General features: G+C 36.6%; 1 protein-coding gene across 2 annotated transcripts in view; it reads left to right on the top strand.

The window, feature by feature from the left end:
* Positions 1 to 26,510, top strand: part of THSD7A (thrombospondin type 1 domain containing 7A) — a 356,792-nt gene that overhangs the window by 273,538 nt on the left and 56,744 nt on the right. For both annotated transcript variants that reach the window (XM_053655065.1, XM_037167342.2), the window contains exons 9-11: positions 3,069 to 3,184; positions 11,632 to 11,764; positions 12,979 to 13,082. In XM_053655065.1, the coding sequence (XP_053511040.1) occupies positions 3,069 to 3,184; positions 11,632 to 11,764; positions 12,979 to 13,082 (353 nt within the window). The remainder of the gene's footprint in view (positions 1 to 3,068; positions 3,185 to 11,631; positions 11,765 to 12,978; positions 13,083 to 26,510) is intronic.

Here is a 26,510-nt window from a genome sequence, read left to right as displayed (position 1 = left end):
GGAAAAATAGTAGTAATGAAGCACTCAATAAATCTTACAAATTGTTACCTTCTCTTAGAAATTCGAGATACTTCTTAGTGTTTCAGGGAAATGATACTAATATACCTGATGAATGAAAAAGCCCAGGGGATTAGTAGGAATCTTATTATGAGTTGGTTTGACTTGGCCAGCATTCCAGACATTAGGGATGTTTTGCCCTATACTTTATATATCAGTTTGAAATTAGGAGACATATTAGAAAACATATAGCAGAGTTGAGTAAATTGAGAAACTATTTTACATGCTTAATAGGTAGCCCCAAACCAATATTTTAATGGAAATAGTGCTAAAGTTGTGATGAATCCAACAAAGGCAATTAATGTATAGGATATTAAAATTCAATAGCAGTAACAGCGGGAGCAGAAATCCCAAGTCCTGGAGGACCTGTGCCTCCTGGGACAAGTACAGAAGTAGAAATACTGCAGAGTGTTCTTACCCGCCCAACCTGTCACAGCACAGGGCGGGAGGGTTATTCTGCTCAGTTTCTACAAGTAAGTTCAGCTCACTGTGTTCCTGTTCACAGTCACTAGAATCACCTTTCAAATAATGCTATTGATATTTTCCTCACTTATGCAAACTAAAAATTATTTTGCTGGACAATGGATGTACATGTGTACATGCCCATGTGAAAACAGCCTGCTGGGTTAATGACATTAAATCATTCAGCAGGGATAGTATCCTGTAGCCCCACGTCGGACCACCACGATAATCCATTAAAATGTGCTTTGCCCTTGCAGCCTTTATGCAGTGACCTGGATACATGGATAGATTTGTTAAATCAAATGGATTTACTTTGCCCTTAAAGGTCTGAAAAGTAAGCAAATGCAGTAAATTCAAAAGAAAATGTTACTGCCCTTATGCCTAAAATCTAGGTTAAATTCCTTGAGTGCTTTTATGTCCTAGGCATTTGAAACAGAAATGCAAATAGAAGCCTTGTTTTAAACTCCTCTTAATAAAACAGATTACTGAGCAATGGTAAAATCAATGTTATTGATCTTATCTATCCTCCCAGTAACAAATTTCAGCTCCTATCACATCTGTTTAATTTGACCTTGAATAAGATTTGGGAGAAAATCAATTCCTTGGTTTAAACCACAAACACTAAATACAAACAGTACAAAAGAGAAAAGAAGCATGTTAACTAAACCAATTGCCTCACCAAAGGAAGTCCGATTTTATTTTATTGGATGTAAGGTAGGCTGTATGATTTATCTTCATGTGTTCACTTAATGGCTTTATTGTTAGTAATTTTGTTCTCTGCAGTTAGCCACATATCTTGCTGTGGCTAACTAAGACAAAATTTTGAAGGTTGGCAGTGATAACATTACAAATTGTACCGACTTATTCAGGGCTAAACTTTGAAGAGCATGCAATTGAGTAATGCTCTCCCATTATTTAAGTTATAAAACGGACTCATCGAAAAAAGTGTGCTCCCAATAATAATTACTAATCAATAATTTCATGGTTCAAAAGAATTAATAGGATTATATGTGGAGTTTTGCCATATAATGCTTCCTGGTTAAGTGTGAAGGTTAAATTTAATTCCAATGATCTATAGTCTCAAGTGTAGTGATATTTTAACTTATGTGATATGCAGCTAAATTTCTCTGTCATCCACTGACTTTGAGTAGTCATGGCAATTAGAAAAACACAAATTTATTCTTAGCATAAACCAGGGAGATTTATTTGTTTTTGAAATGTTGAATCCAATATGTTTTTTAAATTTACTTCTGAATAAACCCCACTGTCATAGAGTGAGAGAGGAAAACACGTAGTTATATAATAGAATAGAACATAATATTTATGTATGAGATAGAACATGTAGATGAATGATTTCAATGCAAAATAATATAAAAATGGAGCATTGGCAAAGTGCTATAAAAAATTATGGGAAAGAGATTAATGATGTTATTTTTCACTCATAATTTCTCTTTCTGAAAACCTGATTAACTTACTTGTTAAAACACAATTTATCTTGACCTACAAAAAGTTGGCTTCTCCCATGGGGAATATTTTTAAATCCCATATTTCACTAATTTCCTATGTTATTTTATCAACAGTTTCACTGATTGTTTGGTTTGTTTCTTTGGTGTCTCTCAGCTTATTTGTTAATGATTTATATGACCTCAAAAGAGTATTTCTTAGGAATCATAACATTAAGTTACTTTTACTTACATGAGTTATGTTGTTACATTATGTCATCCTAATACACATCTTCTTTTAACATTAGTGCCCACAGCCAACATTTGACTACTAGCAATAGTAGAATCAGATTGTAAAGAATAATTTATGTGAGGAACACAGTGTTTTATTTTTCTTTAAATTAGTAATTGACTGTTTTTGTTTTATTTTTATTTACTTTTTGGTTTCAAAAAGTATTTTAACTTATTAAAATATTTAAAATTCCATAGTTTGAAACTAGGAATATAATGGAAAAAAAGACATTAAATGAAAGTAAGAATAAAATAAAAATTGCTTATCATAATGACCTATACAATTTTATTATTTTATTACTTATTTAATGAAATATATAGCTGTAACTATAACTTTGTTTTTGAGCATGTACTATGTATAAAATATACTCTATTATAAATCCGTTATAACATTTTATAAAAATATAGAATAACTTGAAAATTTATAATCAGCAATAAGCCTAGTTAGTTACACAAAGATGTAAAATTAGGTCCTTAAATTGGTAATTTGAATCACACAAATTTTTTTAAAGTATGCTATAAAATACAAATTTACTAATGGGGTGATTATTCTAAGGGAATAAGATATAATTACACATTTGTGCTAGATAGCACCATTACTATTATTAAAACCATACATCCTGTTTTGAGAAGCTTTACTGAGGCCAAGTTTGGAAGGATTAAATTGTATAGTTCTTTTCAAAAGCAAAGCTTCTGAAAGTTAAATGGCACAGACTGGTGACTGTTTAGCGATTTTAGAAATGAAAATTCTAACCAGAGTTACCTGGTTTCCAGTATTAATACAGAAGCCTTGTAATTTCCGTTTGCTTTTCCCAGGTGTCCTGAAAGCCTTCGGCCTGAAACAGTGAGGCCCTGCCTGCTTCCTTGTAGGAAGGACTGTGCCGTGACCCCATACAGTGACTGGACACCGTGCCCCTCCTCATGTAAAGAAGGTATGGTCAGCAGAGTTCTGGAGACTATTCCCCTAGAAAACCACTCACCAGCACCTCCACTGCTTCTGACGAGCAATGTTTATGATTCTTGCATGGGACTGTGTGATCCTGGTTCAACATGAATGCCATAAAATTTCAGTTTCCTTCTAGAAAACAATATACCTTTAGAGTACCAAATGAATGGGCTTTATGCCAAAACTGACTTAAAACTTTATGATATAAATCAAAGTGAAAGGATTCTAGATGTTACTATTTTAACAATGTTTCCTTCAACATTAATTATAGAAGAATGTATGGTGTAGCCTTAGGTATCTCAAAACCAGTGTCCAGTAACCTTATCAGTCCTCAGAGCTTCCAACCTACTTAAGAGCAAGAAATAGCCCTGGCTCCAGATTCACTACAGGTTCAATTACACAACCCCCAGGATTGGAGCAAAGGAAAGAGGGAAATGGCCGAATTCTTCCTCTGCCAACTCCTAATGTGCCATGAGGTACTTACAAGATGAGGATTTTTTCTCATTTTGTTTTTTTTCCTTTTATTATTCACAAAGACTCTTTAGTGTCATGACAGATACTTTGATAATTCTTTACCCTCAAGGAGAGGGTTCCTTCTCATTGTTGCTGAGAAAGATACCAACATCCTTCTGACTCATGCACTAATTAAGCACATTTTCTCTTTCTGTCACAAATGTCACTGTCTCCTACTTTTTATTTTATTCTCACAACAGAGATAGTTTTTTCTTAAATTCCTTTTATGCTTTTATTTTATTTTTGATTCTTGATCATTTACCAGAGATATCCAATTAAGAATCAACTTCTAGTTTAATATTTAAGTTTCCAAAAATACTTAAATCTTTAAGATACTATAGGAGATTGTATATTTAATACCAAATTTTTTACAGCATAATTGCTATTTTATGTAGTTAAAACATGAGGTCCTTTTAATCCTTTTTCTAGTTTAAGTACCACTGAAATATCAAATAAAATTAAATTACAAAGTGACCAAGAATTAAAAAATTGATTTTTAAAGTCTTTTGAGCATCTAAAAAAACTTTTTGGACAAAAGAAGTTGGTATTAACTATTTCGGAAAATGCTTATTACATTAATATTACTAATAAAGAAATGTCATCTTCAAAATTTTTTCCAGCTTTTTTCCTCTTATCCCCTTATTTTCTTAAAAACCTAAATATATGATATCCTTTGGATTGGTTATAATCAGCAATAGAGTTATACTTTCAAATAGGTTAATATTTCTATGGTAATTGTTAGTTATTCATCACTACAATAAAAAACATTTATTACATTAAATTAATATTCTTGGAAATTTCATTCTTTACATTTTTATACTTAATGTGTTGTGTTAGCATGAGATAAGTTCATTACTATTAATCCTAAAACATATGCAGTTACATTTATAACCATGTGGTTAATAATCTAACACAAATTTAACATTTTTATGTAAATTTTCTGAAAGTAGGGAAAAAAATTTGCCTTTTTCTTATATTGGGTATTTCCTTGTATTGAGTAAAGCATTTAAAATAAAACTTGCTTGGTCTAAAGTATTTTGAGGAAATAAAGTAAAAAAAGTTCAAAATCTTTCATTAAATTGATTCTCAGTCATTCATCAAAATCAGGAACCAGGTAAAACTTTCCCATTTCTTTAGACCTTCATTTGAAAATAATTTGGAATATTGGACTATATCCAGGATTAGGAACAGAAAGAACCCAAGGGGAGGGAAGGGAAACACCATTATGGGGGCAAATAGTAAGGAAAATCTTGTTGAAAAGAAGGTAGAAGAGATCTTTTTGAAAGAGGGAACACATAAGAGAATCCCAGGTAAGGGTCAAAGGCATCAGGAAGGTCTTAGATGACCATAAGGAAGAGGCGTTGCTCAAGAACTGAGTGACAATCAGTCCACTGGAAGTTAGAGGGTGTAGGGGAAAGTCAAGATGTGAAATTGGAAAGAAGAATGGAGGCTGGTTATGGAAGACCAAATTAGACTTATATATAGAGGGACACAATTTTTAGTTGTTGAACATAAAAATGAATAAAAGTTGTCATGGTATAATGAAATGAGTGGACTTTGAGTTAGCAATTCTGGTTTACCCACCCACTTTGGCCACTTAGCAGACTTGTGACCTTAGTCAGATACCTAAGTTCACAAGCCTTGGTCATTACATCTGTGACTCATTTTATGATGCAAATGAGGTAAGGCGTAATAAAGTTCTCTATATTTGGTGACCCCTGGTCCAATTTATGTATTACTTATTGTCTAGTCTATAGTGAGTATAGTTCCTGTAGTAAAGGCATTAAGCACTGCATATGGTCTGTATCCAGTAAATGTTTTGATTTGACATGCTGAAAGCAGTATTTCTTAGAAGGCTAATTATGTATCAGTTTGGGAAAAGTATTTAGACAATGATGAAGAAAAACTAATATACATTTCTGATCATTATTTATTGAGGATCTTCTGATAAATTATTTTTAAATGATTTATGTCATACTCATATATATTATTTTGGAGATTCCTTAACTTTTTTTATTCTACAAAATTTTTTCAAGTAACTATAATGTTCCAGGCACAATATTAAGTATAAAGGCTATAGCAGTAAACAAAGAAACCAATGTCCCTGCTCTCAGGAAGCTTATATTCTGGCTGTTCAAGGCATTTAATGACTTTTCTGATTTCTCAGTGAGTCTGGAGGATCAAGGGAAGTGTGCAGGGGATTTGAGGAAAGAGAAGAAGATGTGACGTAATTGTGGAAAGTGCAAAGATGGGCAAGCTAATAATGTGTACTAGGCAACAGGGAGTACCCACTGAGTCCGGTTTTTAAAAAGGGATTTCTCAACACAGTTGCCAGTGTTTCTCCAACCATGGAGAAACTTTAGCTGCCTGAGTATAGGGAAGTATAGGAAAAATATTGGTTTTGATTAAAGTTGGGACTTTTGCAGGAAAGTACAAGAAAAGGAGAGAGAAACAGGGGGTCAAAAGTTTTTTCAAGGGATTATTGCTAATAATAATGGAATATGGAATCAAAGTTGGGTTGGCATGGAACTGAGGTCCTGAAGAGGATGATGGATATGGGAGAAGTGATGCAAAAAATGGATTGGTCATTTTAATTGAGTTGAAGAATTTTAGTAAGATGAGAACTAAAGTAAGTGAATTGAAGAAGAAGTAACCAGAAAGTAAAATGTTTGAAGATGAGAGTATGCAGGTCCTGGTGATAATAATACCAAAGGATGAACAGAAAAGCTGGTAATTGCTATGTGGTACAGGAGACAGTCAGTAGAAGTGAAAAAGTACAGTAATTCAGAGGAGAGTGCCTTGGACACAGTAGCCATGTGGATGCCAAGCCACCAAAGAGATGACAGGGCTAGATAAAGAGAGAGGATCACAGTAAGGGATATCCTAAAGTCATTAATTAATGTGTCAGTTGATAACTGCCAGAAAGTGGATAGCTAATGATAAAGTTGATGACAGGAGCTTCAGAGGCATTGGAGATTTTTAAAGGGAAAGGGAAAAAGAAGGCTGGGAAATGGCTAGGTAGAGTCAGCTGCCACTGCAAAGAATGTGAAGGAAACTCTCTAAGAAAAGATACCAGATGAAAAAACATGAGATCCAGTGGGTACAGTGGTGGAAGGATTAGAGGATGGAAAAAATGAGGAATTGAAAATTGGGGTATGTGCATAGATAGTACTGTGGGTTCAGGTGATGATGAAAGACATTTGGTGTAGAGGGTTCTAGTTTCTTGTGAGTAATGGGCAAGTGAGGTGTAGTGGGTCTTTTGTGGGTGAACACATAGCATCTCTAAAGTTTATGATGCCACTATGATACCCTTTTCCCCTAGTGATCCTGGGGTGGTGGAGGTCAGGAGTATAATAAGAACGCTTGTTCAGAAATCTGCTGTCCTGTGAGCAAGAGGCTTTCTGAGAGGCAGGGCTGCGTTTGGTTGACCATGAATCATCTCACCAGGAGCAGGAGATCAGCTCTTGCCTGTTCCATTTGTCAGCTCTATGCAGATTGAGCCTCCTCTAACAAAAGGCTTTTAGAAACCCTATATCTAGGCACGCAGACTTAAAAAGAATAACTGTACTTGTGTATTGAGGGAATAAAGGAAGCCTGGGGGTAGGAGAGGGGGTGCTGATGGACAACAGTGCCAAGATGCTTTGTGCACTGGGAGAAGCCTGTTCTGTTTTGCCTGTAAACTGCTGTAACGAAGAATAAGGATACAATGATGTTATAGAAAACTAGCCTTTTGTTGTAAGGAATATAAAGCAATGATATGTGGTTAGTTTTTCATTATGTGGTATGAAATGGGAATGGCCCAAGTTTTATTGGAATTACACTGACTTCCACACACAATTAAAAAATGCAAAACAAAGTGGAATGTTCAAGGATAGATAACAGCAACAGAAAATTAATGCAGGGATGGGGTGGTTTTTTTAAATTTAATTTTGCAGGTGATGTCTAAAATTTATAATGAAATAAAGTGTGGAGCTAAACTTCTTTTAAAAATTAATTTAAAGAGGTAAAATTACGCTTCAGTGTTACAGAAAATGCAACAGAATAGCTTGGAATTCCAGCAGGAACAAAAAGAGTTATTTGAAATGTTATTCAGCCCTTTCTCAAGATACATCTTGAAAAATCAATGCTGATAAAGATCAGTATTGAGTGGAGAGTAGTTTAATCCTTAAACCAATGCACTGGTTAACTTTTTTCAAATTTTCATAAATTTTACAAAGGGTGTTTTTTAAGAAGAGGAAATGTGTGTATGTACATTATTTGTAACGGATCTTTAAATAACCAATACTTTTGATCAAATAATGCATTCAGCTGCTCAAATTCTATGTACTCCTTTTTTTTCACAGTACATTTATTGAGCTGAGAGCTAGAAAGGATATTGCAGAGGTATCTGTTCTACCTTGATACCCTCAAGCAGTGCTACCCAAGAACTACTTCAAAGATATAAAAACACCTTTACATTTGGCTTCTTGCAGAAAGCATTTCTAATCTCCTAGCACTATTAGGCTCCTCAAGCCTGCTATTTCTCCCACATCCAGCTTAACAGATCTTAGTTTTGCCTGCCCTTTAAATCCTTCCATCAAGTAACTTCTCTAGTGAAATTTATCTTGAACATCTTAAGATACCTGAAAATTACTCTGTGTGAGACATTGTGTACCATCTGAATCTGTGTGCCCCATTATCACTTAATGGTTTTCTGAATATATAATCCCTATTTGTTCTGTTCCTATTTTAGATCGGTATTTTCAAGTACAAACAACACAGGAATATTCCTTTACTTTTCCCATGCTCATGATTTCCAAGGGACAAAGTGACACCTTATTGTCTATTAATCTTCAGTGCACAGGCTTAGTACCCATGTTTTACTACTATAAAGAAATGGATGGAAAGAAATAGAAGACATTAATCCAGTTGAGAAGAAATAAAATTAAAATGTTTATTCATTCAGCAAATATTTTTTAAGACCTCGCTTGGTGTGATTGTTGTTCTAGCTGCTAAAACACAAAGAAAAATGGAAACAAGATGTGTATATTAACCACATGTAATAAATTGGGCGTAAGTACATGAAGGAAATTACGAAGGTTGTAAGATTCTAGTTGGCCAGCTCAAATCATTAGTGAGGAACCTTCCTCTTTTTTTTTAACGTGTTCCATAGCTCTCCCTTTGTCTGCGCTTTGATCTGAGAGCTTTCTCACCTGGGTGAGCTCTACAGTGCTGTTTCTTTGAGTGGACAAGTAATTTCTTAACTCAGGTCTGAGAAGAAACGAACCTCTTAGTGGGTAGAAACACGGATGCCATGACACTTCCTGTGTGACCCCATTGCATTTCCTCTCTGTGTGTCATGGCTTTGGAATGTTTCACCTGAATTAGATTACAATCTCCTGTGGGCTGCACAAGGTTAAGGTATTTGAACTTTTTATAGAAATAAATGGATTCCAAGGTGGCATCAATTGCGGAAGTTCAAAGGAGTTAGTGTAGTCTTACATATCAAGTACAAGCTTGTGGAGGCTGAGGTGAAAAGGCACTAGAGTATTTCAGAGTTGTACCTTAGGTGACATTTTTGCTTTCCAGTCAGTGAAGTAGGAATGAAATGGTAACATTTGATAGCTCCCTCCCAAATCTGAACCACCCTGCCTATGTCCTAGGTGACATCTAGATAGTTAATGAACTGAAGCTCCAGTCTGTAAGGTACCACTGATAAGGCACTCACAGTCAACTGCAGACCCTGGATCTCTTGTTCCCACCTCCATGTCTGTTGTCCGTCTTCGGGCTGAGAAGGGTTAGACTATTGTTGATTCCCTGGGAAGCAAAAATCTGCCCCTTCCTCCTTTCTTCCCTTCCCTCTTTCCCTCAATGCTAAAGAAATATAAGAATGGTGATTTTGTGTATCTACTCATTTAAAAAGTTTAATGGCAGATCGTAAACAAAAGAAAAATAGAAATGTAAAAGAAGGATGGAGTAGTAAAAGGGAGAAAAAGAAAAAAATTATACTATAAAATTAGAGTTAAGGTCAGCTCCTGCAATGGAGAAGAAAATTAGCTCTGAGAGTCTGGTGAACAAAGCGAAAAATAGAAACACAGTGGATTCTTAACTGATTGTCAGGGGAAACAAAACTTTTCCCGGGTCTAAATTATTGGAGGAATTCATCAGCTGTACTTTAAAATAGGAGTCAGTGGACAATAAAAGGGATGGAGACTGCATTAGCAATTGTATTAAAAATCCTTGAAGTCATTGGCATTTTGGCATTTCTTAGATCTTTCCTACATAAATGACATTTAACATGTAAAAGTTGGAGCTGGCATTCAGACTACTACTGTTAAACTAAAAATGTTGATGACAATATTTTCAGGTACTTTAGTTAGTTCTCTGCCACTTACTACCTGCAGTCCCTAATTCCCTGCTCCATTACCTGTAGTATTCCAATTATTCACTAAAATAGTTACAATCCTTAATAGTACAGGTTTCCCCCACAATGGGAATAATCCTAGAAAGTTACCAATGAACCCTAGAATCGGAAATTGGGACAAGACATCCAAAGTCATCTATTCTGGTAGATATTAAACCTGGGTATTCATCACAATTCCCTGGCAAGCTTTATAAAAGTCAGATTTTCAAACTCAGCTGCCCAAAATTCTGATTTAGTAGTTCAGGGTATAGGCCAATACAGGTGTTTGTTTTTGTCTTTTTAAAGGAATTATCCTATGCAGTCAAACATTTAGAAATCACTTATCTGATCTGCTCTCCCATCTAACACAGGAATCTTCAACGCACATTGCTCAGAGTTGGTTGTCTAAACTACACTGTGGGATACTTTAACTTCATGAGAAAGCATGTTTCATTATTGGAAAGTTCTAATTGTCCAATCATATTTTTCTGCTAACATAATCACCTGAAGAATGTTTCAGTTCATTTCTGGTTAAGCTTTCATTGTTTGGGGCTGCTAATAACCCTTCTAAATTTCTCTATTCCTGTAGTCTTACATATTAAATATTCAGTGATCTTGCCAAAAACAATGTAAATGCATCATGGGAACTCCATTAAAATAATTCTTCAGGGAATTTTTTTGTGAATGAAATTGTACCACCTGGTTGTTCATCCCTAAAGTGTTTGTTGCAAGTTGGAAAATAGCTTTTGTTAAGGTTGATAAGTCTTTTACATTATCTGTCTATAATACTAAAAAATTTTGCAAATCTTTATATCAGTAATACTGTCCAGCTTATATCTTCATTGTAGATAAATTTCATTTCCTTTGTTTTTTAACATAATTTGGATTTATTGGGAGTAATTTGGAATAATTATTGCTATTTCAAATGTTTCTTTAAAAATTCTGCTTCTACAAAATAATTTTCATTTCACTACTTATGGCCCTGATGTTTGGAATGCAACCGAACTGAAGATCTCAGGCTGTTTAACATGAGTAATAAATGACTAGAATAATTTATGAGTTATGCATTTCAAATTAAGTGAATAACAAAGAGAGAAAATTTCACATTAAAACAAGGAATATAGTCTCCTAAGGAGGATTCATTAGATGTGTATGAGTCCCATGTGGTAAGCAGGGCTATGTGAAATGGCAGGAAAATAAACTTAAGGTACAGGAAAATAAATTAATTAGAACTGTCATATTTCTCAAGGGGAACGAAATATACAAAGGAGCAATTACTTTGCAATTGTGCATTAGGAAGGCTATTAACTATGGAATTATTTTCTTCATTCTTCACATTTTTAAATACAAATTGATTGAGTTTTCAATATAAGCAGTGTTTGAGAGAATTTAGGAAATGATTAGACTGATGAGGCCTCTCATTCAGGGATGTCGAATCACGTGTAGCTAGAGGCAATGTAATTTCTCCACACCGGCTGGTCTTTGGAGATTCTTTTATCAGTGCAGAGTACAGAGGTTAAAAAGCTGCCTCATTCTAGGGGATTCCGGAATCAAGAAGCAGTCTCGGCACCGGGTCATCATTCAGCTGCCGGCCAATGGGGGCAGGGACTGCTCGGACCCTCTCTATGAAGAGAAGGCCTGCGAGGCCCCTCAGATGTGCCAAAGCTACAGGTAAGAGAGTTGAAGAAAAAGCAGGTGATGGATGCACTAAGCAAAATACTTCAGGTCCAACCCTGTCTGTCCTGCAGGCTCAGTGGAGTGTGGGATGTTTTTGGCTGAATGTGTGATCTCTTGCCTTTTGAACGAGCTGCTCTTCTACTAAAATTATCTCGAGAGACAATTACTTGTATAAATTTCCATGCTGTGTTATTAGCTCCAGAAGTTAAGGGAAATTTCTTGTGTTGACATAAACTACAAGGAATGCAGAGAAGTTGTTAATAATTATGAAGCATATGTTTTAGGAAGCAATTCTTTTTCCTTTGAGGAATAACCTAAGCATTCCTCCCTTGGCTCCAAAGAGCTCCTGTTCCTCTTAAAGACTGGTGTTCTGGCTGCTGAAATGCATCTTTATCTCAATGAGGCTAGTAAGATGTTTGTTCTTCTCATTTGGGGCCACCTCAAAGACAATTAAGGTTATTGAAGCTATCATCATCTTGATAAATATCAGAAGTTTTTCTTCAGAACTATTAAAAGAAATTTCCTGATTGCAACTTGACGTAGTACATAATTGCAATTCTGACAACAGATGAAATATTATGGCAGCAATTGATGGAATGTGTGATCACAAAATAGCAATTTAAGGTGAAATTGATGGCAGATTTGCCATCTTAACTTATATTAATCTATATTTAATTCTGAGATGACAAATAGTATAATTGCATGTTTACACTATAAACACTGAGAACTATTAGATGAAAATGTACTTATTTGATGGATCTGTTTCTGTAAAATGTATTATAATTGCAGTTTCTGAGTACCACTGCAATGCTAACCAAAAGAGCACTATACAAAGGGTCCATCATATGAATGCAGTTTTATAACTTGAGTAGAAAGTCTATGTACCTTAATTAAATGAAGTGCATCACTCTGGTACCATCTGGTATGTCTGCTGGTAGTCCCAATCATTGAAAAGGCTAAATGCTCTCTGTAGTGTTTATTCTTATAGAACTTGACCATGATGAACTCTGTATCCACTGCCATAGAGAAGACTTATATTTAATGCTGTTTATTCCAATGTCTTAGAGATCTAAATTAAATTTAGATAAGACTGAGCATAGTCAAATCTCTGTTGGCAGTGGTCAAAGTCATGTTTCCATGTCGCCCTGTCTCTGATTTGCCTGGCATTTTTGCTTCCTCTCCATGAGGTTTCTTTGCTTTTCTTACAGGTGGAAGACACACAAATGGCGCAGGTGCCAGTTAGTCCCTTGGAGTGTGCAACAGGACAGCCCTGGAGCACAGGAAGGCTGTGGGCCTGGACGGCAGGCAAGAGGTGGGAGGCCTCATTTTCTTTCTACAATTGATTTGCATTTCATTTCTTCAATATCTCTAACTTCGCCACTGCCTGAAGTTTGTTGTTTTGATGCCATGCTTAGCCTACAGAGCAGAGCAGATATGAATCTCCTTACCACTTACTCTACCTAACCCCAGAACATGGAAACTTGTCTTTTTAAATTGCGTCCTTTGCTCTTTGACATTAACCCATAATTTCTCTGCTTGAGTTTTTCCCTCATTGATAGCTAGGAAATAATCAGATGAAGCTCTTAAGAGTGCTATGACATAGACGGTACACTGTAGCTTGTTGTTAGCTTTTGGATTGTGGTGTTTCATGACACTTTGGCTTATCACCTCAACGATCAATACAATCCTTACATCTTTGCCCATCTGCAGTATACATGTGTGTGCATATAATGTAATATAATTGATTAACTTTCTCAGAAATTCTCAGCAGTGACATCTGTAACATTGCCACGGCTCTCTGATTCTGTTCATATGCAGTACTGATTTTTACATGCAGATTTATGAACTCAAAACCTGCCATGTGTGGACTGCAATCTGTCTGCACCTCTAGGTAATGTGGAATCCTGCAGAAATGCGTGACGGAAATGTTTCCAACTTGCAGTATTATTCATTGGGTATTATGAATAATACTTGCATTTGAAACTTTGGAACATGTTATTTATGCATGTAGTGAAGTCAATCTTCAGAGTGTACATGATTGTTTTTAATCAGATGACTTTTAGCATGTAGCTCCTACATACCTAAAATGTAGCTGAATATATATTTGAAAACAACCACCGCCTCTCTTTGAGTCATAAAAACATGCTTTGCCCCCTCATTTGTAGTTATATATTTAACAATGATGAACACGTGTGAACATACAGAATAGAATTCCGGCTTTCACTGCTGTGACCTGGAACCCCCCCCTTTTCTTTACAGTGTGAAGATTATTGTCCTCATTTGAGAAAAAGAGCTACTTTTTAATAAAAATGTTTTGTTTTTTCAGTCATCCTTTTAGAAGTCTTTATTTGAAACATAAAATTTAGTTTACAAATAACATTAATTACCTAGTGATTTTTATGATATTATTTCATATACTTAATTTTTATTGTGTCCTCCACAATCAGCTTTAGCTAAAAATTAGTAGTATCATTTTACAGTTATAAAGACTTAGGTACGTATTAAAACTCAAAGTCCTTCTCACCATTTAAAACCATTTATCAAGTTGAGTGATATAAGATCTTGTCTTGCCCTACTAAAGCCTCCTTGAATCAAGCAGACAGCTGCATGCACTGTGGGTGCTACTCGGAGTTCATAATGAAAACAGGTATGGGTTTGGGAGTCGGGAAACACAAGTTTTAGTCCTTGTTTTTTCACTAATGCAATGAGAGTCTTATTCATTACTTCACCTTTCTTTGTCTTGGTTTATTTAGATGAAAAACAGGATAAGAGGGTTGGACCAAATCATCTTATAGGATTATTTCAATTTTCATATTCTACAACCTATGCACAGAAAATACCCAGGGATCCAAGTCCGAAATAAAATTAAGTAAAAAAGATGAAAGCTGTATTTTTATAAACTACCACAGGAGGAAATCTGAGGTGGTGGAAACAGCTTCAGTTGTAAACTTTTTTACTTAACAACCATAGAATCTTGAGTCATTTATTTCCTCCACCTGAGGCTAAGATATGATTCTCACAGTGCTTTGCACATGTTAAGTCTTCTTTAAATGTTAAGTTCTTCCCCCTTCCTGTTAGATTGCAGCCCCAATGAATGTGTGCAAAGGTCGTAGTAGGTAGGCCCAAAAGCAACAATAGTAACATGGGCCCTTGGTATTTTTGACATGAAGTCTGTATAAAGACTTTTTTTCTGTGATTACTAGTAATCTTATCATTTCCAAATCTGAAGACTTCTGTTCATTCCTCACCCTGGGTGACTACTTTGTAGTGTCTGATACTGAGACCCACCCCCACGAGGAAAAGCAGTCTTTGGCTTCCTCAATGCCACTGTCTCCTGCCTTTCTGACTCTTTTACTCCTGGTTTCCTATTATTGGTTCCTCTTCCTCTGCCTGTACTTCAATAACGATTTCAGTTGACTTGTCAGACAACTGACTCTATCTTTGTACTCTTTTCTTTTTTCAGGCTATCTGAAAAAAGAAAGTCATTTCTGCATAAATATATTAAGAAGAGCCCACTTAAATTCCCTATGAAGATAATCTTCCTTGCCTTGCTAAATTAAAGATTGTTTTTTCCTTAGTGCCTATATCTGTACAGAAACAGGAAGTGGGGAGAGTCAAGAGTGTAAACATACATTTTGCGAATGGCCAAAAGGCACTATTTTGTCCCCTTGATGGCCATACTTGCTTTCAGCACTCCTCATGATGGACCCGTCAGATTCTTGTTATTTTCTTCTTTGTTTTTATCCAGTCATAGACTTAAAAAGTGCCAACTAGTGCTTTTTAATGATTAAAATAACTGTGTAGTAAGGATTAGCATCAATCAGCAAAGATTGTAGAGAGGCTACCCCCATCCCCTCTGATATATCGAATTTTCTAATTCCAGTCACTCATTTAAATGTGATTGCGTTCAGAAGACTGTGTGGAAAGAGCCCTGAGTGTCAGGAAAGAACCTAGAGATACAAGCTGGGGAGTTTACCTTTGTTAGGGAAACAGCATCACCGGCAACATTATCCAATATGTAGGAGTTCAAGACCGAAACTGATCCATTGCAAAAGCAGTAATTTGAAGCTAAAGAGCTTAAGAAAGACCCTAACAGATGAGCTTGGACTTGACTTGTACCATAATATTAGAATTAGTAGAAAAGAAAAAAGAACACAAAATAAGATCAATTCTATAAACTAAGCATTCGAGGTAAGAAAAATAAAAACAATAAATGTGTTCATAGAAAAATGGGTAGATTGAACTCTGAAACTCTGAAGATGTGAGCTGGAGCCTGGGGTAATTTCACAGAAGGCCATAAACGTCAGGATCAGTATTTTAGACCTTGTTCAATAAATACTAGGAGCAAGCACCTGATGAAAGCGGTGGTTTATCTGTCAGCGTGCACAGAATAAATTAGGATAAGGCGCACGGGACTAGGTGCCAGCTAGTTCACTGCTGTAGCAATTCAACGATTTAGTAATAGGGTCTCATGAACCAGAGTGGTGGGAATGGGCAAAAATAAGTGGATTTTCAGCATACTATAGAGGAAAATAATTTTAGGGCTTAGTGGCAAGCAATAGTAGCAGAAGTAGAAATAAACAAGTCAAAGATGATCATATATGATTCTGAAACTCCTATACTTTTAGCTTAAGAATAGTTATAAGGTTGAAAATTCTTGGGTCTGTAAGTAGAGCTAATTTTATAAAATATATTTTTATATTGTGCATTGGAGGTGACAGCAGGGGAGCCAATTAAAAACATCCAAGTATCATTTGAAATGCAGCTATAGATACAGCTTAGGACAGAAGACAGTAATTTGAGTGAAATTACCAGAAAGGGTTTTGATGAAGACATAGAAGAACCTAAGAGCTCTGAAATATATTGTGTGCAGAGGGAAAATCAGTTATTATATTTTATCATTAATAGATTTTTCTCTGTAACCTGTTTGTATTTGTATACTCTTTAAGCACTTCTTTTTAGTGAAAGAACCTTAAATGGTTTTAACTTTGAATTACTATTTCTTCCTATGTCATAAATGACACACTATGGACTCAGATATGACTGCTAACTGTACCATTCTACGATTCTAAAGGTAGAAATTTCAATCCCATAGATTTTATCAAACTATTGGTCTAGACCAGTGCTCAGTAAGCAATGGCCTGTGCACCACATCCAGCCCACAGTCTGTTTTTTTAATCATTACAGCTTTACTGGAACATTGCCATACCCATTTCCCTGCCCATGGCCAGTGGCTGCTCTCATGACACAAGGCAAAGTTAAGTACAGTCAGCCCTCCATATCCACATGTTCCACATCTGCAGATTCAACCAACCACAGATGGAAATTTTCTTAAATACTACATTGTTGCTGATATATACTATGTGGTCCTTTTTGTTCTTGTCATTATTCCCTAAACAATACAGCATAACAACTATTTACATAGTGTTTACACTATAGTAATCTGGAGATGATTTAAAGTACGTGCAAGGACATATGTAAGCCATGTGCAAATACTATGGGACTTAGTATTTGTATTAAGGGACGTTTTATGTTAAGGGACTTGAGTCCTGGAGTCAGTTCCCATGGATGCAGAGGGATTACTGTAGTTGTTACAGAAACTGTAGAGTTGACAGAAATATTTACTATCTGGTCCTTTACAGAAAATGTGTGCCAACCCCTGGTCTAGATTCTAAAACCATATCATCCCTAATATAGTCACAGCTTCGGATGGTACTGAATAGTCATTACCCAATAGGATTGGACATTTTCTAAAGTTTATCTGGTCACTAGGGGAAAAGCTTTTTAATTCAGTTCATCCACAAAGGGCCTCTTTTAGAGTTATGAGAATAGTGGACTTTGGAGGCTGTCACGGTAAGTCAAATATATGCCTCCAGGATGGAATTGCTGCACTCTTTGGGGAATTTAGGAATAAAATTTTGACTCTAAAAACTTCAGTAGTAAAAATAAAATAAAAAGAGTTAAAGGTGAAACCAGATAATACATAAGATGAGGAAGACAGGAGAGAATGCCCTCCTAATTCTCCTGTCTGGAAGACTATAAATCACACCCAGGAACTGGATGTCAGGAGTTAATTTACTAACTATGTATAGAGGGGAAAGAATGCATGTGCTCATATAATATGCACCTCTCAGCAGAACACTCACAAAGTCACCTATCGTGATTTGGTTTTTCTCAAATGACGTGAAACTTCTGTAATAGTAGAAAATATTACACAAAGGTCTCTTTTACCAGTGTCCTAGCCAACCATCCTAAGTCTTCTCTTATCCAGTCACCTGTACCTACCTACTTTTTACCACCTATTAATAATAAACAGGCCATTATGGTCAGACTCATTTTTACTATTAATACTCTTAGTAGCATAGTTGTTCCAATGGTAGTACCTATCCGTGGTGATGCATTTCAAAGGATTTGAAAAGCAGTTATGTTCCCAGAGTCCAAGAAGTAACCAGTTGGAACGGCTTACCATCTGTGTACCAACACTCACTGAAGCAAATCAGTGAGACTCAGCCTTACCCTGAAAAGAGCTAGAATAACTCAGGCGTAAGAATATAGGAAGATTCTATTCTGAGTAAATAGTCTCAATAAAGTCTCCGTTCTATGGATTTCAAAACTGTGTGAAAATACTTTCTGAACTGTTATATTAGAACATAAAATACTTTAAAAAGAAAATCAGTATACTCCTGAAAAATAGAAAAATACATAAGAATTTATGTGATTACTTATGACCAAATTCCTTTACATTAGTAAGGAAAAGTAAAACAATAATGAAGCAAAATTTTGTATCAATCATTCCCAGCATCACTGGTAATTTTTACCCAATTTTCTCTGAATTGGACATAGGCTATTCTGTTACTAATAGGATATTTTCCTTAAAGTCACCAAGTATGTCTATAGAAATATTAGAAATCTTAAAAATTAAAATAATTGCTTAAAACTTTGTGTTAATAGTTATGTTAGTGTACTTGGGCTGCTATAACAAAATGTTATAGACTAGGTGGCTTAAGCAATAGGTATTTGTCTCTTATAGTTCTAGAGACTGGAAAGTCCAGGATCAAGGTGCTGGCCAGTTTGGCTGCTGGTCAGGTTTCTCCTCCTGGCTTGCTGTGTCCTCACATGATGGAAAGAAAGAGAACAAGCCCTCTGATCTTTTCTTATAAGGGGCACGATCCCATCATGGATGTCTGGCCCTCATGACCAAATGATCCCCTCTAAACATAATTACCTCCCAAAGACCACCTTTCCAAGTACATCATATTAGAGGGCAGGGTCTCAACACAGGAATGTCAGATGGCACAGTTCAATCCATAGCAATAATGAAGAATCAGTGTCTTTAAATAAAATTCCTATCTCGATATACAGAGCTGTAAGTTTGTTAACATTAAGTACCCTCAGAAAGCTGTGAAAACAGGGTACGCCCTGTTCTTTCTTAAGGCAATTCAAACTTCCTGTCATTCAGTACCATCATTATTTTATAAAACACATGTTTATTGAAAACATACTACATGTTTCATGTTACCTACATGGTACTGAGCTCAGCCTATTGAGAGAATAGAAGTACATAACAAAGGACTTCTATTTATTTCTTATGGTAGGAAATATACCATAGATATCCATGATTCAGATGACTCATGAAAAATGGCAGTCAGTAAAATCTGTGCGTTCGAGGAACAGTGTATTGACCCGTTTGCCCGGGATTTCCATGAGTGAGTTGGAAACAAGAGCTCCACTCTGGAGGGTCTGAATACCAGAAGGAGGAGGAGGAGGAAAAGGAGGAGGACTTTTTTATTAGGAAAACAGAAGCAGTGAAGAATCTCAGCACAGCTTTGGATATGGACAATGAATGGTGTATTATAGGAAATTTTATCTAATGGTATAAGACCTTAAAAGAGAGAGGAAGGATGTACTTTAAAGAAGGAATTGACAGATCCTGGCTGGTGTGGCTCAGTCGACTGAGCGTCATGCCACAAACCGAAAGGTCGCCAGTTCAATTGCCAGTCAGGGCACATGCCTGGGTTACGGGCCAGGCCCTCACTTGGGGTCATGAGAGAGACAACCAATTAATGTTTCTCTCCCTCTCTTTCCCTCTCTCTAAAAATAAATAAATAACATCTTTTTAAAAATAAAGAAACCATTGACAGGATTTGACCATTTTTAAACTTGAATCATCCTTCGATGTTATACAGAAATTTTAGAGGGCCTTTCACCTAGCCATCTTTCGTATAGTAATGTCAATAAAAGGAATACAAATAACATGAAATTATGTCCACATCCTATTTAATTTTTAAGTGAATAGACAGCTCATATTTGCTTCATACTATTTAAGTTACTGTCTTTGAGCTTTGAATAGAAATGTAATCTCTACTGTCTTTTTTCTCTGCTCACATTTCTGTAGTTTGGATGGCACTTAGAAGGCCAAATTATGGGCTGATCAGTGATTATGTCATTTAAACCTACATTTAAAAGTCAAAGCTAGAGTTGCTATTATATCTGCATTAGAATAAAATATATGGTTCGTAATAATGACAATTTACTTATTTTTTGCTTTATGACTTCCCTAAGGGACAATATCAATCCCTACTTAATATCAATCATCTATTTAAAAATGTATATATATTTTTGCAGTGTTTATCCCTTAGTGATACATGTATAACCAAGAGTATCATACAAAAATATTGTAGATTAATCGCTGAGATTTCTACAAATAACTTCAATTTGCTCTTGCTGAATCTCCATGCTGTTCCCATGCCATCTCCTGACCAATGTATTTTGATAAATAGGATGAAACTGGAGTAATTCCCAGAGTCAGCCCTGACTGTCCTAATCCCCTAGCTCCTCTGTATCCTTCCTGCCCACAAACGTCCATTGTAATGTTGACCTGTCACTAGATCTGAGGTCAGCCTCTTGATGTGGAGCCAGCGTAATACAGATGTAGCCCCAAATCTAGACCACAAAAAAGACAGAGGAGAACTTCAATTATTTGCCTCACATGGCAGGGGACCCATCTCCCCTCTGCATCACTTATTGATTAATAAGGTTAAAAAACAAAGTGCAGAAAGAAAAGAGTTTTAATTCTCCCTCTGTCAAAATTAAATCTAAATAAGTTTATAGAATATGAGACATAAATATTTAACCATAATTTATGCTGCTATTTTTTTGTGAACAAATATGATTAAATTTCATACTTCCATTAAGTGGCTTAAACTATTTTGACTCACTGGTCAGTACCCCTTTGCTTAAACTCGGGTCCATTTTACTCTTTTTAAATGATTGCATTTTACAGGCAGTATTGAGGTGATGCCCAGAATATAAGGGCCAGTTCATCCCAGTGGCTCACATTAATCTGGTAACGTGTAGAGACTGCTATGCAATAGGAAGAAAAAGAACAGATGCGGGGAATGAACTAGGTAGAAAGGAACAAAGGAGCTTGTTTTAAAGAACAAACATAATTTTTGAAACCATATTCAACTAAAGTATCTACTAGGTGCCACCCAATAATTTTTACATGCTTCATTGATATAAACTATTATTTTAAACTTCCAATTTTTCTATTGTTAAATTATTTTCTCTAATTCTTTATGAATACTAGCACCTTAGTTGATTTGGGGATTTTGGTTTTGTTTCTGTCCCTACGAGAGCCCTGTCATAAAATGATCATTAGCATTTCCTAATTTTTAAGTGGCTCATCAAATCAGCTTGACACTGTAATGTGTCTGTGACGGGCCCTCAGTATTCCATTTGTTGTCCCGCAGTTAGTGAGCTCCCAGTGGGGGACCTGGCTGAGCTGCTCCACTGGGAGCTGATTATCATTTCCTAGTAACTCCTCACACAAGGACTTTCACATATATTATGAGCATCAGTGAACCTGGGAATCATTGTAACTATACAGGATAAATTTTTTTAAGCACACTTTTCCCCTTTCTACCAGAGTTATAGTCACAATTTGTAATTAGGGACTGTAATTTGGCAAACTTGTCAGTGGACATCTCTTGTCCACAGAGAAAAGAGGAGGATCATTATGTCTACCTAGTAAACAACCAGAGCCCTCATGCATTATTTATAGGTTTGGTCTTCTAAGCACAATTAGGTCTCTTGGTAACTAACTCCTGTTCACATTAAGCCTATTATTCTTCATTTCTACATGATTCATTCTCACCATTGCTGTTTTTTTCAAAACACTGTAGGAAAAACCACTCCTTTAATCACTCGACCACCTAGATGTTGTTGCTGTGGAAGAAACCGCGTTACGATCGCTCGATTTAATACATCGGGTCTCAGAGCTTCCTGAAATCCTTGTTACATGTACTGCAATAGCTTTCACTACGCTAGGGCATTGATCTTACTCTGGTTCCGGTAATGAACTTCTTTGCACACATTTTAGGCCTAGTAATTTATTTCACCTTGATTATTCGAACAAAATGACAACCTGACCCTACTGATGGGTAATCTCGTGGACCAACAGCACTTGTCCTTTTTCACATCCTGAATAATAAGGGAGCGTCATTCCTTTTCACAGAAATGAAGAGGAGCAACTACATTTAAATTCTATTAGATTTACTTCACAGCCATGTTGGTAGCCTTCCATTTACATGCTCACATGGGCGTCATGCCGATAGCCACGTCCTTGCTGCTCAAACTAATGTTATCCCCTTTCATCCCAGGAACCGCTGTGATTCTCTTCTTTAGAGCATAGCACAGAATTCAAGTGACATAAAAATACGCTGGAACCGACTCTGCTCATTCTACTTATTAATCCTTTTGAAGTTAAATTTATGGGAATTTCAATAACACACAAAAGTAAAAAACAAAACAAAAAGCAAGCCCTGGCTGGTGTAGCTCAGTGGTTTGAGCGCGGGCTGCAAAACAAAGGGTCGCTGGTTCGATTTCCAGTCAGGGCACATGCCTGGTTTACAGGCCAAGTCCCCCAGTGGGGGCCACATGAGAGGCAAGCACACACTGATGTTTCTCTCCCTTTCTCCCTCCCTTCCTCTATCTCTCTAAAAATAAATAAATTAAATTTAAAAAAAAAAACAATGAGTGCTTAGTAGTGTAGTCATCACTCCCTCAGCCTGAAGTTACTAACATGTTGGCATTCTTGGTCATCTGACACTCTCCACACACTTAAAAGGGTTTTGCTGGTATATTTTAAAGCAACTTCCAGATAAGATGTATATCATCTATAAATTATTTTTAAACATAATATTACTATAGTACTAAGCAAAATTAACAATAGTTCTGTACCATCACTTAATATTTAGACCATGTTTCATTGCCCCCATTGTCTCAAAAATGCCTGTTTGCAGTTGATCTGTTTAAATCAGGGTTCGTGAAGTTTTCCACGTTGCATTGAGTTAGAATATTTCTTAGGTCAGTTTGAAACCAACAATTCTGTCTCCATTTTTCAGAGCATTTCTTCATTTACAGAAGTGGCTTTCTTACTTATTTTTCCAACAAATGCTCAGTGTTGATGGGCTGAGCCTGCCTGGTCTGACTCAGGTGTAACCCACCAGTCAGTCACATGGGGGACTCCGTGGCTTTCAGCCTGCTGGGAGCAGCCTCGCCGTGACACTTAGATGAAAAGCGCTGTGCCTGGGTGCGCTGTCCCTCTCCGGAGCCCCCCCATGTCTGCCTTTCTCTCCCCCTCCTGCTGTCCCCCAGGCATGTTACCTTGGTCTTTCCCTCTCCTAACCTCCAAGGGCCCTTCTTTTGCCTCTCCAGCTTTTTTTGGTAACCTACACAGCCCAGCTGGTCTCCTTCCTTCCTTCCTTCCTTCCTTCCTTCCTTCCTTCCTTCCTTCCTTCCTTCCTTCCTTCCTTCCTTCCTTCCTTCCTCTCTCTCTCTCTCTCTCTCTCTCTCTCTCTTTCTTTCTTTCTTTCTTTCTTTTTTTCTTCTTTCTTCTTCCTAGATTACATTTCTTTATTTTTAGAGAGAGGGAAAGGGAAGGAGAAAGAGAAGAGAAACATTGAGCTGCGAGAGAAATATCAGTCAGTTGCCTCTCTCACACCCCCAGCTGGGGACCTGGCTCACAACCCAGGCATGTGCCCTGACTGGGAATCAAACGCGTGACCTTTTGGTTTGCAAGTCAATGCCCAACCCACTGAGCCACACCAGTCAGTGCTACTGCCTCTGTCACTTTCTAAATAAACTCTCTCTTATAGTTTAAAAAAACATTGTGATGCCTCAATAGGTAAAATAAATGATCAATAAAATAAATGGATATAATCAACAGAGGATTAAATATGGAATTTTACTTTACAATAATTATTTGATATGTGCTAACCTCACACTAAGAAGCTTTCATGGTGAATTATTCATAAGGCAGCATGGTTTTTGGCCCATCTTTCTAAAAAGACCTCAGCCCAAAAGAGCACTTGCATAATCATTATACACACTGTATGTCTGCTCCACCTGTAAGTGCAGATATAATTGACTGAGTATATGGAACATTTTGATGTGCTAGGAAACCATGCTTAGTATTAGGAATCCTTTCTACTGTTAAAAGTACCCTGTTTTTAATGCCTTAGATATGATTTTTTAAATTTATAAAGTTGAGAGACCAGATGGCTTCCTTTCCAAACATTTATATTTTTCTCAGCCTAATAGCAGGAAGCTCATTTCAGATTGCATTCCTGTGTTAGAATTGTTGCATTTCCTCTTCGTCAGAATAGAAAGAAGTTGAGATGTGTGATAAATTTTCAATACACTGTACAAACAGCGGTGTTGCTACTTGTTTGCATGACATTGCATGAGTGATTCATTCAAAATACATCTGTATAAAATCTCAGATATGGTGAGCGGAGTGCTGAGTGGGTTTTAGAACAGATATGAGAATCTTGCACATTCTTTTTCTTTTCAACTAGTCAAAATACTAAAGACTTTATGTACTGCAGGTATCTAGGGCTTTAGACTTATGTAAATAGGATAGAGCTGCACAAAATTAATTTGTTTCCAGGATGGTGTTGGTAATGGTTTTATTTATTTATTTATTTTGATGTTACTTAATGTGATGAGAGTTGGAGCACTAGTAAAAGACAATTTGTGAGAAACAACCTTAGAGAGAGAATCTTAATGGAGAACCTACAGCAATTTCATGTAGTTTCTCAAAAGATTTATAATCAGGTCTCTGTTTCAGAGTAGGTAGAAGTAGTCTTGTTTCAAGGAACCCAAGTTTAGTTTGATAATTTTCTTTTAGTTATAAACAGTGTGACCTGCTACAACACTTAGAGTTCTGCTGTGGTCAAATCTCTTATTTTCCAAATTTGTCATTCTTGGGGTTCCTACCTATCCTGATTAGCAAAAAATCTGATTTCTTCCGCTTTATCAACCCCTCCTCTTGAGTCTCCTTGGGCAACTTTGCCTACAAATCACCAGAGCTAAGTTTGAAGTGTTTAAGGAGTCAACCCTTCTTCCACAGGTGCAGCAAGAACTTTAAAGTCACATCAGCTCATGAACATCCCACATCCTGGGAATTGGTCCTAAACCAACCCACAGATAACATTCTTCCAAATTATATGCGTATCCCTTTTGGTCCACTCCTTGTATTGGTCCCCTGGAGCTTCCTTAGCTCATTACTACAGGTTCAGCCATTTTTTTCCAAAGCTTTGCACAGAGCCAGGGTGACTGGGCACCAAAGGACTTCCCATCTTAGCCACAAGTATCAACCAGACCCTTCTTTGTTTCTTCATTACTCAAATCTAGTGGGTGTTGAACTTGAATATGCATTAGGAAATATGAGCAGCTTGAAAAAGATGCATATTCCTTTACCCCACACATAGACTTCTTCTTCAGGGGCTCTGGAATGAATCCAATTAAAATGTTATTTTAATAGCATACCAGGTGTTTCTGATGCAAGTGCAAGTATATTACCTACTAGAGCAGTGTTCTCAATCCACTGATATATATTTGAATTATTTGGGTACTTTAAAAAGATGTTAATGGCCCTGGCTGGTGTGGCTCAGTGGATCGAGTGCTGGCCTGTGAACCAAAGGGTCAATGGTTTGATTCCCAGTCAGGGCACATGCCTGGGTTGCAGGCCAGGTCCCCAGTTGGGAGGTGCGTGTGAGGGGCAACCACACTGACATTTCTCTCCTTCTCTTTCTCCCTCCCTTCCCTCTCTCTAAAAATAAATAAATAAAATATTTAAAAAATAAAAAGAAATAAAAATGCCAATGCCCAGGACCCTGTCTTCCACTAATTAAATCAGAATGTTTGAGTTCAGCAGAGGTGTGGACATTTTCCAGAAGCAGTGCCGGTCATTTTTATTGCAGCCTGACTAGGGGCCCATCCTGACTCTCGGCCCATTGCCCGAGACTGGAGTGATCAACACAGATCACCAAACAGCTCCTTTCCCAAGTTGTGAGAGTCTCTTTGGGACACTTAATGTTTTTCCTGTCATGTAACCTTCATAAAGGCCACTACTATCTACTCTCCCAGGTTTTCATATCTTCAGAATTCAGGGACTCCTGTTTTGTTTTGTTTTTCTTGTTTCTCCATAACATTGGCTCTTCCAGAGTTGTAAGTATTAAATGAAGAGATACCTATAGCTAAGAAATAGGTAAGTGTTCGCCTATATTTGTACAATTATATAACTTTTCCGGTAGCAGTTGCAACAAATTGTGTTCACCTGCACAGAGAAGGCCTTCCCTTGCTAGAATTGTTATGACTTTATACACACCCCAGCACACAGCCCTACGCTACTAGCTGTCAGTCTTACTATATAGATTCGGAGAGTGTTGTCTAA

This window comes from Artibeus jamaicensis, unplaced genomic scaffold (assembly GCF_021234435.1).
Source record: "Artibeus jamaicensis isolate MK-2021 breed Jamaican fruit bat unplaced genomic scaffold, CSHL_Jam_final contig_923, whole genome shotgun sequence".
In the NCBI taxonomy this organism is placed as follows: domain Eukaryota; kingdom Metazoa; phylum Chordata; class Mammalia; order Chiroptera; family Phyllostomidae; genus Artibeus; species Artibeus jamaicensis.
This window is presented reverse-complemented; position numbering and strand designations above follow the sequence as displayed.